The 14,844-nt window shown below is 34.9% G+C and overlaps 1 protein-coding gene across 2 annotated transcripts in view; it reads right to left on the minus strand.

Annotated features, from left to right (window-relative positions):
• Window positions 1–392: 392 nt before the first annotated feature.
• TCEA1 (transcription elongation factor A1) overlaps window positions 393–14,844 on the minus strand; it is a 46,386-nt gene continuing 31,934 nt past the window's right edge. For both annotated transcript variants that reach the window (XM_046642308.1, XM_046642309.1), the window contains 6 exons: window positions 13,673–13,818; window positions 12,472–12,528; window positions 11,086–11,240; window positions 8,741–8,887; window positions 4,157–4,228; window positions 393–2,002 (listed from right to left, as the gene is read on the minus strand). In XM_046642308.1, the coding sequence (XP_046498264.1) occupies window positions 1,994–2,002; window positions 4,157–4,228; window positions 8,741–8,887; window positions 11,086–11,240; window positions 12,472–12,528; window positions 13,673–13,818 (586 nt within the window). In that variant the 3' untranslated portion in view covers window positions 393–1,993. The remainder of the gene's footprint in view (window positions 2,003–4,156; window positions 4,229–8,740; window positions 8,888–11,085; window positions 11,241–12,471; window positions 12,529–13,672; window positions 13,819–14,844) is intronic.

Consider the following 14,844-nt stretch of genomic DNA (forward strand, 5'->3'; position numbering starts at 1 on the left):
CTCTGTATGTTCATTTAACACAGTTACTTTGTCCTGGAAATAAATATTATCAAATATTACCCTTGGTAACATTTACTACCAGTTATGCTATAACTGACTAGCATTTTTCAATAATAAGACTATTTGGTCTTTCATATTACATTACGTGCACACACGGGATGCGCTCATGTGCTCTGCTCAGAACCACTCCTTCCTCCCTCACCAGGGGTCCAGGAAAAGAGAAGAGAAACATGCTCTGTACCAGTGCTCAATACCAGTTTTTACTTAAAACCAGGCAGGCATCACTTAGTTAAAACTGTACTTTAAAAACACCTTAGTAGTTGGGAGAGGGGACCTTTTGTAAACAAAAGGTAAAGCAAGCTTCAATGTCTAAATAAAATGACAAAATGTGATACATGTTTAATAACAAGAAACTTTATTGAATTACAAATTTTAAAATGGATCACTTAATTTAAAAGTGGGACTATTTTAATTTTATTCTTTTTAAACTCACTCTTTCAAAACTGCACCTTACTTCTCTTAAATGATAAAAGGTTAATTTGTGAGCTGACAAAGTAAAGATGGGATGGTACCAGTGGGCCAGTTCTTACATACAGGTTCTTAACATGGACCTCTATATCTTGTTTTCTGTATTACATCAAATTGATTTGCAATAAGAAATGAGAAAAAGGGGGCAAAGGGGAGTGCAAAGCATGTACTGAGGTCTTTCTATAGGTGTTTGATAGAATATAGATTTAGCATGAAAAAATGTGGACTTTGTAACAGTGGCCTTTAAGATGTGCTAGAGCAAGGGCACCCTAACGAACCTATGTGAAAACCATTTTTTCTTATTCCTAACAGAACAAATGGTACATAAACAAAAGTAAAGCACAATTGTAAGATCTGTATTGTAAAACAAACTGCATTATAGCTCATATATTCAGGTGGTTCAGCAACCTCACTCATTGCGTAACAGAAAAAGTCAGCAAATCAGATTCAGGGCAAAAATATTTTCTATCAACCTCCATATGGAAAGACCACAGCTGTAATGGTTTACATAATCCTTAAACTTAATCCTTGGTCAGTACAGATTTCCAAATCAAATCAAGTCATGAACCATTTACAAAAACTACTCTGTACTAAAGCACTAACGTGTTCTTCCCAGTATGTCTTCCTATGAGGGGAAAAAAATGGTTGGAAGCTTTCATTCTTTGCCTGTGCTGGGATTTATGAGACGCCTACTAAACTACAACAGTGTTCTGCAAAACTAAAATACACTACAAAGTCAGACAGGTAAATAACCAACAAAACCAAACTCATTTCAATAAAGTTGTCATGTTTCCAAAAGTAAAACCTACTAAGAACAAATAATAAACATATACAAGAAATCACAAGAAATGATCAAGGTTAGTTACAAATGCAAAATAGTATCTAATTATCCCAGACTTGTGAACATCATAATTAAAATCAATTTCATATGCTAGTTCAAATATTATGTACAATTTAGATAAGCTGGTCGAGTATTATCTGAATACACATCACATTTGATAAACTTATATTACCTCTTCTCCTCCTTTAATGTTTGTAGGTACATGCCAATATGGGAAAAAATGTAATTTCTAATTACATATTAACTGAGAAAAATAACATTTCTCCTGTGTATGTTTCAGACTGCAAAAAAAAAAATTAAGGTACATTTTAAGAAGAAAAAAAGAGGTAAAAAAAATTGCCAGAAGTTTAATTGATAAAAGTTTAATATTAACATACTTATAAAAATGAAAATAAAATGTTTTCAAACAGATACCATACATTTATTACGTGATCTCCCTACTGATCCGAAACTACAGAAGGCATTTAAGGAAGGGATGCTACGTCAAAAACAAAGACCAACCCAAGGGATGTATGTTACTTTAAAAATCTGATTTGCAGGAAAACTATTTGCTTGGCCTAGTTTTAAAGCTAATTACAAAATGCATTTTCTTAATGGTCCAGACATTTTGCCAATTCTTCCAACTCAACAGAACTGTCAAAAAAGAAGAAATATTTTGTGAGACTTTTGAATACAGACAATGAGGTGCCCCTCCCCCACTTAACACAGCATACATCTTATATTGCTAAAGAGGCATTTTTAAAACAGATGCCACAGTTTCAGACATGAGTAGTCACCTATCTTAAGTGACTTTTCCAACTTAGAATTAGTAGAAATATATAACTAAAGAAATAGTATAAAACTTTTTTTATTAAGTACTTCTCTTAATGTTTCTACGTTAAAAAATTCCAAATTTGAACTTCTACTGTAAGCTGCCCTAGGCATCAGCTTTCCACATTAAATTGAACTTTTTTTCGGTGAGGAAGATTGGCCCTGAGCTAACATCTTTGCCAATCTTCCTCTACTTTTTATACATGGTATGCCACCACAGCATGGCTTGATGAGTGGTTTGCAGGTCCACACCCCAGATCCGAACCTGTGAACTCCAGGCCACCAAAAGAGCATGCAAGCTTAACCACTACGCCACCAGGCCAGCCCCAGAACTTCTTAAATCCAATAGGTACTACTGGATCCAATAGGTACAGTCCCAGAACTTTCTTAAATCCAATAGGTACTATGTCAGAACTTACGCTGCAAACTGCCTGTATACAAAACAAACTGCAATATACCCAATAATAATGATGATGATGATGATAATCCATTGTGCAAAACAATCTAAGAGAGCTATCTAGAAAAGCTAGACTTGCTCAACAGGATTGAAAAAAAAAGTGAACGTCCTCTCTCAGACCAATGTAAACAACTTCTGCCCAGTCAAGATAGAAGACACTACTTGAAACCATGAAGACACTCTCAATACCAGTAACCTTCCCAGCCCAGAACTAAATCTTTGTATATAATAAAATGGGTACTGGCCTCAACCCCTAAAATAGTATATCTGGGGCCAAAGTGCCATACCATGTTTGTGAAGGATATTTCCCCACTGTTTAGTTTTTAATTCACTTCCAATTTTCAGAAAATGCTTTAACCTATGTGAATAATTCAAAATAACTTTATAACTTTAAAAAAAGAGAATCTTGGGGCTGGTCCCATGGCCCAGTGGTTAAGTTCGTGCACTCCACTTTGGCAGCCCAGGGTTTTGCCAGCTTGGAATCTGGGCGTGGATCCAGCACAGCTCATCAAGCCATGTAGAGGTGGCATCCCACATAGCAGAACTAGAAGAACCTGGAACTAGAATATACAACTATGTGCTGGGGGCCATTAGGGAAAAGAAGACGACAAGTTAGCTCTAGGCTAATCGGAAAAAAAAAAAAGAATCTTGCACAAACTTCACAAAAACTAATAAAAATAGCCAGCATTTTTGGAACACCAACAATTATCAGGCACTTTAAATATATTATCTCTACTCCTCATCACAATCTGTAATACAATCATTTACATTTAATACATAAGAAAATTACAGTTTAGTAATGGTAAGAGGCAAAGGAGTTCAAAACCTGTTTGGCTCCAAAGACTACCTTCCTACCACGTAAGCCTCTCCAACCCCACACTCCCAACAACCCCATTGCTATTAACAATAAAAATGGTCTTAGGACTGATGTGTAATTCTTCTCCCAATTTTAAATTATATTTCTGTGGCTCATAAATATCACTCAAGAATGAATCATTTAAATAACATAAACTTGCCTGTGTGGGGCTAATCCAATAGTACACAGACAATATGAAGGCTGAGTAAAAAGCCTACCAAACCTTGACAGTACTCATCTTTAATTCCTAAAATAAATACTAAAAGCATTGGTCTGGATTTCAACAAGGTGAAGTAATTCTTCCAAAATCAAAATCCATGAAGACAAGTAATACACATGTACAAATTTTCTGGAAGCAAAGAGTATAAGCAACTGAATGAATATAGTATATACAGGACTATGATACAGTAATCAGACATTTAAGATTGAATCCTGTTATTCCTGTACCAAAACAATATAAAGGTGGGAAGATTAAGCTAACATTCTTTATTTCTAATAGGACACAAAATAGTATATTCCATTACAAATGGTTAGTCATGAACTTCCATAGTACTGGACACTGTGAGCATATGTACCTATTTATATATCAGGCAGACTTATGAAAAGACTGAAGAAATTACTCTATTATAAATGGGTACAATGTGAATCTAAGAAGCCACCATACCTTCCATCGATTTCCACATTCATTGCAGACAACAAATGTCGTCATTGGTTCATCAGCACTACGAGTTTGCACCTGCAGTAAAATCAAATGAAAAATATTACTTTTTATAATACAAGTCCAACCTACACAAGAACATTCTACATGAAGATATATAATAACCACAACAGTACCACAACAAAATGTATAAGAGCCTGAAACAAGTTCAAATAAACTAAATCATGCCAAAAGAACACACATTTCCAAACTTCCTTTTTCTAAGTCCTTCCCTTGGTTTGTCTTCTCATGTTCAATTTATCCCAGATAAGTGGGAAAATCATCTAAAGTCACACATTACATTTTTGATAAATGACTAATAAATATGAAAATATCATCACTAAGGACAGAAATGTTAAAGTCAATTTTTTCTTAATAATTAGTAAAGATGTAAAAATTACAAATATTTCATTCTGACAAATAAAACCTTCCATAACCTTTCTAAAAGTTAGGAGCAACAAGGTAAGAGCCTTAAATATCCATTCTCTGTGACCCAGGAACTTGATATCTGATCTATTCTAGGATGGTAATTAGAAGCACAAAGATCTGTGTATAGTTCAACATCACTAGTCAACAGGGAAATATAAATTAAAACTGCAAGGAAATATCACCTCACACCTGTTAGAATGGCTATCATCAAAAAGATAAGAGATAAGTGTTAGTAAGGATGTAGAGAAAAGGGTACACTGTTGGTGGGAATGCAAATTTATACAGCCATTATGGAAAATAGTATGGCAGTTCCTCAAAAAGTTAAAAATTAAACTACCATATAATCTGGCAATCGCACTCCTGGATATATATACAAAAGAAACAAAATCATTATCTCAAAGAGATATCTGCACTCCCATGTTTACTGCAGCATTATTCAGAACAGCTCAGATATGGAAACAATCTAAATGTCCTTCAATGAATGAATGGAAAAGAGAAGTGCTATATATACACAATGGAAAAAGAAGGAAATTCTGCCATTTGAGACAACATAGATGAACCTGGAGGGCATTATGCCAAATGAAGTACACCAAACAGAGAAAGACAAATACTATTCGATATCACTTATATGTGTCATCTAAAAAAAATAGCTGATTTCAGAGAATAGAACGGTGGTTGCCAGGGGCTGGGGGAAGGGGGAAATGGGGAGATGTAGATCAAAGGGTACAAACTTGCAGTGATAACAAGAATAAGTTCTGAGGATCTAACATACAGCATGGTAACTACAGTTTAGAGTAGATCTTAAGCATTCTCACCACAAAACAAAAAAAAGCGAACTATGTGAGGTGATAGATGTGTTAATTATCTTGATCTAGGTAATCCTTCCCCAATGAATATGTAGATCAAATCATCTCATGTACTTTAAATATATACAATTGTATTTGTCAATTATTCCTCAATAAGGTTGGGTGGGGGATAGCTGTGTACATGTTTGAAGAGTATAACTATAATAGCATAAACACTGAAAACAACTTAAAATATCCAACAGGGAAATAATGGAATAAGTTAGAGTACATCCATTTGATGGAATATTATAGAGCTAGTAAGATGCTTACAAAGATTTGGGTTTTTTTAAAACAACTAAAGGAAAATGCTTACATTATAGTAGCTAAGTGAAAAGAAGAATATAAAACAACCTACAGTATTTAGCTGCAACTCAATTTAGAAAAAAATCCACAAAATACCACAGGCACGAAAACATCAATCATTGTTCTCTCTGGTGGCAGATTAATGGGTGATTTTAAATTTCTTGTCCATTATTTTTCTGTATTTTCTAGATTTTCTACAAGTAGGTACTTTATATTGCTTTTAAAAAGTTAATATGGCCATATGATCCAGCAATCCCACTTCTAAGTATATACCCAAAAGAACCGAAAGCAGGGTCTCAAAGAGGTATTTGTACACCCAAGATCACAGCAGCATTATTCACAATAGCCCAAAGGTAGAATCAACTCAATGTCCATCAACAGATAAATGGATAAATAAAATGTGGTATATACACACAATGGATTATTATTCAGCCTTAAAATGGAAGGAGATTCTGACACATGCTACAATATGGATGAACCTTTATGAACACTATGCTGACAAATAAACCAGAGACCAACGCACAAACACTGTGTAACTCCATTTATCCATTTGACGACCTAGAGCAGTCAAATTCTGAGACTGGTGGTTGCCAGGAGCTGGGGGGAAAGGAGAATGGGGAGTTACTGTTTAATGGGTAGAGTTTTTAAGTTTTACAAGAGAAAACGAATTCTGGAGATTGGCACAACATGATTAATGTACTACTGTTGAACCATATACTTAAAAATGGTTAAGGTTGGGGCTGGCCCCGTGGCCGAGTAGTTAAGTTCACAGGCTCCGCTTCGGCAGCCTGGGGTTTCGGTGGTTCAGATCCAGGGCACGTACACGGCACCGATAGTCAGGCCACGCTGAGGTGGCGTCCCACATGCCACAACTAGAAGGACCCACAACTAAAATATACAACTATGTACGGGGGGTATAAGGGTTAAAAGCAGGAAAAAAAAAAAAAAAAGAAGATTGGCAACAGTTGTTAGCTCAGGTGCCAATCTTAAAAAAAAAAAATGGTTAAGGTGGTAAATTTTAGGTTATGTGTATTTTACCACCACTAAAAATTTAAAAATAAAAGAGAACTCAGCAGAAACAAATTAATAAGCTAATATGATTTTTTAAGGTCTCAAAGATACGTTATTTCTTTAAAATTTCTGATGAAGATGACAATGCATTATTAAAGTTAAAACTTATTCTTAAGTTATGGAGGAGAAAAGGAGGATGAACAAAGAACCTAAATACTAACAATACTGCATTTTGAACAAGGTACATTTAATTTTAATATGAGATGATGAAACCCCAGTACATTACCACTTCAAAAATCAGAAATTTCATGTTTCCCATAAACTATCAACATGACTTTCAATTCAAAAGCACAAAGGAAGATAAAGAACCATCTGAGACATTCTCAAAACAGCAGCATTCTGCTTATTCAAGGCCGTCAGAAAAAAAGTTTCAAAAATCCTTCTGAAATATTTTACATGTACTTAATATTGCTATCTAGTACCCTAAAAGTAAACGGAAACTTTTGCTCTCTGGAAAAAATTTTGATCTCCTGGTGGTTACATGTTATCCAAGAGTCACACTTAAATCTTTTATATCTGTTGTTTTCCCAACAACTTTGGAAGTTTTCTAACTAAAGACAGAATTTTTTGACTCTAAGAAAATGATACTGACTTCATCTCTAAACTAGGTTTTTTCTGTTAAATGACTTTTTTATTGTAGCTGTTTATAATCTGATTATGTAAATATATCACCTCTACTTTGTATGTTTTAAAGAAGCTTTGACTTTTAAAAATCTTTCTATTTATACTTAATACTTTCTACTGTGGCATCTTGAAGAGAGAATTTTTATTGCTGAGATTTTTCTACCTGATTAAAAGAAAACAGAGCAATTCAAACTCAGAATTTTCTAAGACCACTTTCATATACTGACACAATATTTTAGTAACTATCAGTAGTAATACTTTTACAAAATAAAATACTTAAATATCAGAAATATGACTGACTAAATCAAAGACTTCAAAAAGGTAAAGGACATTAGTTAAAGTATATCTGGAAATAGTGTTATGCACCTTTAGAAAATAAAAAAGAGGCAGAAGCTTACATAATATGCTACCACATGTGTTTAGAAAACAGAAAAACAAAAATATTTTCACATTTGTATGTATATGCATAAAACTTTAGAAAGCCACATAATAAACTAGTAATCCCGGTTTACCTTCAAGGAGAGGGAACCAGGAAGCTGCAAGCAAAAGAGGGAGGAAAACTTTCTACTCATTATGCTTTGTACCTTTTGAATTTTTAACCTTGAGAACATAGTACCTTCTAGAAGAAAAAAAAAGGAAAGGTTTCTTTCTACAACTTTTTTATACAGAGGTTAGTAATGTTATTTTTTTAAGTGCTTAATTTTCTGTCAGAAAACTCAATTCTCTAAATCTCCCTATTAACCTGAAACATAACAGTAAGTTATTCTTTAAGAGGAAAATTTTGAGTTTAGCAGATTATAGACAGATTATATACATGAATATAAAAGTCACCAATATGTTGCAAAAAAGGAATAAGTATCTGGAAACCAGTTAAGCTAAAAGTACCCACACTCCATGAGAAGGAAAGCAAAGAACTTTCCTTAAATTATAAAATCCTAACAACTAAAAATTACAGCCTGTTTACATACAAACCAACAATCAACCGCTTATTAATTCTTAAAGAAAGCCCATGGCCATTTTATTAAATTCTATAATATTTTATAAATTTTATTTAATTTATATAGTTTTCATAGTAACAATTTCCATGAAAGGATAAATATATCAACTTTTTTTCAATTAATTAGAATCTGTTAGGATTGAGAAAGCATTCTTACACTTTTAAGAGATCACACTTCCTCTTGAAAAATATCAAAGCGTATTGGTAATTTTACTACTTGCCTTTAAACAGGGGTTGCAAGCACTCTTAATATGAAAATAAGAATCTATAAACATCACAAACCTGTGTGTAAGTACAATTCTTCTTTTTACATTTGCCACATGTGAATAAGTCAGTCTGGGTTCCACCTGTCTTAGCCATCTGATGCTCTCTGATGGCTTCTTTGGTCAAGTTTTTCCGCATCTCTTTGAGCTCATCACTAGCCATTTCCTGTTAGAGAGGTAGCAACATCACTCAGTTACAGGCATCTTCTATATATATATATATATCCTGAATGCTTTTTATGTTCAGTTAGCATAATAATAATAGAACCAAAGTCAATTTTTAAAGTTTTAAAGTGAAAAATTAACATTTTCCCTCAAAGGATTCATAAAAATTTGCTTCCTTTTAAAATTTCTTCAAATACTTAAGTTTGTATGTGAAAATTTAATTACTGTTTAAAGGCTTATAAACAATGTAATCCTGTAGCAATGAGTACCTCTAGTATCTAGATTGTGGTCTCTACCATTATCCTCCCTAAAAAAGAAAACAAGGACTTTGGAGGAATGTCTGGTTCCAGTTTTAAGTCAGGAAACGCACAGGATAAGCCAGGGTCATCTTCTGGTGCCAGAAAGCATGAAGCTACCAAAGACTACTGTAGTTGAGTCAAGTCAAATGGACAGAGGAGCTAACATGAAGAAGTTCCCACTGGCCAAATATAGGACAATTTCTTTACCCATCAAAAAAATTACTGTAAAGAACCAATCCCCACTGGATAAATAAAAAGTCTCAAGTCCAAGATGATAAAAAAGGAGAGCACACACATGCAGAAACGGCAACAAAAGCCAGCACTGGCAATAACTAGGGCACCAACCCCTCATTCTGATAACTATTAAGTAAAGGGAGAGAATTATACATCTTCCCTGCCTTTCCTATCTAAACCAACAGGGTAATCACGAGCCCAAGTTTATAAGGATTTATTGCTTCTTTATCAAAGAAATCTAGCTAATAAATGTGAAAGGAATGACAGAATTTTATAAATAACTACTTTGTAACTCCTCATAAAATAAGCAATCCAGGCAAGGATCATCAGTGGATGAACACATTAGATGAAGGTTGACAGAGAACTTTACAATGGAGGAATCAGACAGTCGATACCCAAACCCACTGATCCATCTCAGCATGCTAAGAGTAGAGCAAGAGGACATTACGTGTTTTCTGACGTGATGCAATATGAAGCAAAAAGCACCACTTATGAAGTACTTATACAGAAAAATAAGTTGAACTTGCATGTAATCAAGCCTATTGAACCAGCTTCTGGTTTACAGAAATTAGAGGGGACAGAAGTTAAATAACATCATGAGGAAGAAACAAACAGTTCATAGTGTGGGATACAGTAGAAATAAACTGGTTTCTTCAACAGGTCAAGGTCATGAAGAAAATCAGGGAGGGGGAGCAAGGGTAGGAGAAGATACTGCTTTAGATTTAAACATATATAGACACTACCTTAAGACACTGACCTAAGGGTAATGTGCAGACTTTGGATCCTGATACAGAGTAAATGTATAATCTGGAAAATACGAGTATGAACTAGGTATTAGATAATACCAAGGAATTATTGTTGGCTTTGTTGGACACGGTGATGACAATTACGTAACAAAAATCTCTCATTTTGAAAGATACCTCTCGAGAATGTAGAGGTAAGGGGATATAATGTCTGAGATTTGCTTGAAAATAATTCAGGGTAGAAGAAGGAAAAAGAATAAAGGGATAGATGAAAAGAGTGACAAATTCTTGAAAATACTTGAAGCTTGGATGATGGCTATATGGGATACCATCAGACTATGTTCTCTAGTTTGTAAAAGTTTTCTTTTAAAAGAATGAGTTCTAAAAATACAGCAATTTTTCTTAGCCATATAGAAAGACAAATTCACTATCTTAGATGCTTAATAAAACAGACTACAGACACACTACAGCTATTATCTATGAACAGCTATGTCTACAAATAGCCAGCTATGAATTTCATTTTCCCAATCATTCCCTATATAAGTTTAAGGAATAGCCAATAAGATGTGACCAATTTTATAGGGTTTAATCAAGAAAAGAGCTTAAAGGTTACAAGGTCTGTTTGCAATTAGAGATGCAACTCTGAGCCTACACAAATCCATGACAAGAACAGTTTCGCTTTCACAAACGATTTAAGGCAATCACCAAAAGATCACGGTACAGCTGTGGAAGGGAAAAACTATGGATGCCAATAGATTCAATCACCTTAAGTAAATTTGTCTAGTAAAGAGTACATATATCACAATAGCTAATAACAATATATTATATACGTAGTATTTATATAGTACTTTATGATTTAAACAGACTTTACACTTGACATCATGGAATAACATCATGGAAATGTTATATTTAGATATACTCACCTCTGCTGTCATCCTAGCAAATAAGTCAGGAGGAATATTCCCACAGAGCACATTTTTCCTTAAATTTGGATTCTTTGCATCCTTAAGATTTGATATCCTACTTCGTACTCTATTTTTGTATTTCATGTCTGTATTCCTTATTTCTTGATATATAGGTACTAGGCCATTAAGGAAAAAAGGTTAAATTATAAAGGTAAGATCATTTTTTTCCTTTTCTACCAAAATAAGAATTCCTGAAATTTCTAAGCAGTTCACAAAAACTGCTTCCAATTTAGATTAAGTTAACAATAAAGCACTGTTTCAACGTGACTCCTTGATCTGTAATTGGCAAATAATAGTGACCCTACTTTTAGGCTATGGATGACTAATGCTTTCTTCTTAATGTTTAATGCCAGCAGCACACAAATTAAAAGGGTTTCAAAAAATAATTCAGTTACTCAAGCTGAGTGAGAAAACTTTTGAAAAAGAGCTTGAATTTATACAAGCTTTAACTTGCCCCAAATTGAATTCTACCAAAGATCCTAAAGTCTCAATGACTGCAGAGTTCCCTGGGGGCACTTCTGAGAAGAGACCATTATGGTAGCCCTGAAGGTTCTTTTCCTCCTTCAGCTCAGCAAGAAGTTTAGCAGGTTCTTCATCTCAACAGAACAGGCCACAGCAGAGGCTGATGCCTAGAGGAGCAACGCCATTTCCTCAACCAGGACAGTCCCACCATCACAATGCTCCCCATACCTAGATGTTCCCTGCTCCTCACACCCACGTGCAACACCCCTCTCCCGGAGGCCTCTCCGTGGTGCCCAGCATAAACACAGTTCCCTCCAGGATAATGAGCGCAAAGGATTGTGTATGCTTTGCTGAGTTCCCCCCAAATGGGAAACTTTACTTCACATTTACTAGTGTGTGTGTGTTTTCCATGCTTCTGGACAACTTCAGTTGAGATGCTACATTCCTAATTTGCAAGGCAGAAAAATAAAAATATTATCAATTTACTTTTCTTTTTCTGCTTTTTCTCCCCAAAGCCCCCAGTACATAGTTGTATATTTTAGTTGTGGGTCCTTCTAGTTGTGACATATGGGATGCCGCCTCAACGTGGGCTGATGAGCAGAGCCATGTCCATGCCCAGGATCCAAACCAGCAAAACCCTGGGCTGCCAACACGGAGCACACAAACTTAACCACTGGGCCAAGGGGCCGGCCCCATTAATTTACTTTTGAATGACAGGAAAACAAGAATTAAATGACATAGATGGCCTTCTCCTTTTCCATCAAAACAATCATCAAGATGGGAACTGAAGAATAAAAATAAAAATTTCTATAAATGAAGAAAAATTTATAATTACTCTAGCAGATTACTTAAAACAATTCTGAATATACACACAAAGGATATCTTCCTCAATTTGAGATCCTAATTCTTCCTCATCAGCTCCAATAGCGATGTAGTCATCTAAACACAGGCAAAAAGAATTGTCAAGAATAAGTGACTGTAACCTATCAAAAGAAAATTTCAATAGAGAATAAATTAAACTGCATTCCTATTTTTTCAACCCCATTTGCCTTACATAAAGAATCCTTTTAGTTTAGTTTCATTAGAATCTGGTCTCTTTACTACCCACTAGACTCTTCCTCTGGATTCACCTAATGTCCACAGTGCTCCTGCATTGATGACTTGTTATCCCTCAGGAGTGGGGAAGTAATTGATCTAGCAGGCAATTCCTCATTTCACAACTCCATAAATTCTGGTTGCTCCAGCAGAGAGTAGAGAAAGTAATAGAAAGAACTGTCTTGTCTCCTGTGACTCAGGCTTCAATGCAAAGAAACCATTCATTTCATCTGCCAATCACATATATGGACACACTCAGAAGACTCCTATGCAAATATTCAAAAGGACAGAAGGAAATATAAAGAAACTAGGAAGAAAAAAGAAAAAATATATAAAGAGACAGTAAGGGACTCAAAGTAGAAAGGGCAGAGTAAGGGAAAAAATAGGTCATACTAACTATGGTTCAGCACAATAGAAAAGAAAAAGGATGAATTTGTTTAAGATGATAAATACTCCTATATATGAAATTTTAAAGCCGATATTTCACATAAGAATGGGTACCGTCAAATTAAATTAAAGTTCCCATATATAAATCAAGATCTCTTTTTCACTTAAAAAAAAGTAGAAAATGGAATTATGAATACAAAACACATACTAAATGTCATACTAACATTTAACAATGGGACCCAAATACAGGATCATTAACTTTCAATCTGGGGGATGGAGTAATTAATTTGCAGACTAAATATCAGGAGAAAAAAGATTTGTGAAAAAAGGTTTAAATTAATATGAATCCAGGGAGAGACATCCATATATTAGAAGGAAATCTATTTCTTGGAATTAAATAGTAGTAGGCACAGGCCCCAGTATGCCTATACCTCTCTGACTTCAGTAACCCCCATTAGTAACAACTTCTCCCTGAGCTAAGCAGTGGCGGGCAGCTGTCAACGGGATGGCATTGGTAAAACAGAGATATGGAGGTGGACAGGGGGGCAGTGGTGGTGATGATCAAAGGACGAAGCAATGAAACAAAATACACTAAACTTACCTCCTGTTCGGAGAGCTGCAGCAAGCATCTCCCTACACTTTAACCGTACAGAATCAGAAGTGCTTGGTGCCCGAGGAAAAGATGAAACATAAGTATCTCGAGCATTTGTCTCATCCTTTCTGCTGCTTACGTTGCCACTGGAGCTACTAAAAAACACATACACACACCCCCCAAAAAGAAATCAGGAAAAACTCTCTTAAAGTAACATCATTACTATTACTCTCTAAAATCAAAATTTTGGGGCCTAAATAAATGAGAGAGTATTTCAGTGACTCTTAGATTTAAAAAAAAAAATGCCTACAATAGATTAAAAAGAAGTTAAAATTTTAGTAAAGATAAGAGATACAAGTCTCATGTCTTTTTTTAACCAACTAAACATTTTACCTTGATTCTCCTTTTAAACATTAAACAATATTTTAGATAGAGAAAATATACATCACAGTTCAATAGAATAAATGAAACGCAAGGATCTTGGTTATGAGGAGAGGGGTGAAAAGACAGCACCAAAGACTATGCCAGCTTTCAACCAAAAATAGAGGGGAAAAAAATGTTTGAAAAACTGTTCCAATTAGACAACCAATGAGGTATACATTTAAAACACTCCCTTCTGGATAAAAATGAGTAGTGAAAAGTGAGTTGTGAGAATATAAAAATGTCTCAATTTCTCCCCAGAAACATCAACTCAATCAGGACAGTTTAACAATTTTCCAGTCAACCATTTCAACTGCTTCTGCTTTTCTTATAGTAAGACTCTCACCAAAATACTTTTCTGACCAGTTTCAATTAACTTTTATCACATTAGAGATACTTGTCATTCACCTTTCCAAAGACTAATTAAATCATCCACCTCCATAGATGTAACTTGCTGCACTACTGCAAGGAGACACCTTCTCATCTCCTCTCCAAAACAAACCTCACTGTCAGACTTCACAAACAGATCACCGTGGGCGAACAGTCATTCTGCATACCTTCTAAGTTTACTCATTTCCTTCCTGAAGCCGTCTCCGATTTCCCCCAGTACTCCCAAACTACTCTCTGCACACAGGTTTGCATTATGATGACTTTTCATATATTCTCTCCTGCTAGACTAAGCTTCTCAAAAGCAAAGACTAGGACTTACTCCTCTTTGTATTCCCAGTATGTAACATACCACCTGTGAGTGATGAATCAGC

This window comes from Equus quagga, chromosome 16 (assembly GCF_021613505.1).
Source record: "Equus quagga isolate Etosha38 chromosome 16, UCLA_HA_Equagga_1.0, whole genome shotgun sequence".
NCBI lineage: Eukaryota > Metazoa > Chordata > Mammalia > Perissodactyla > Equidae > Equus > Equus quagga.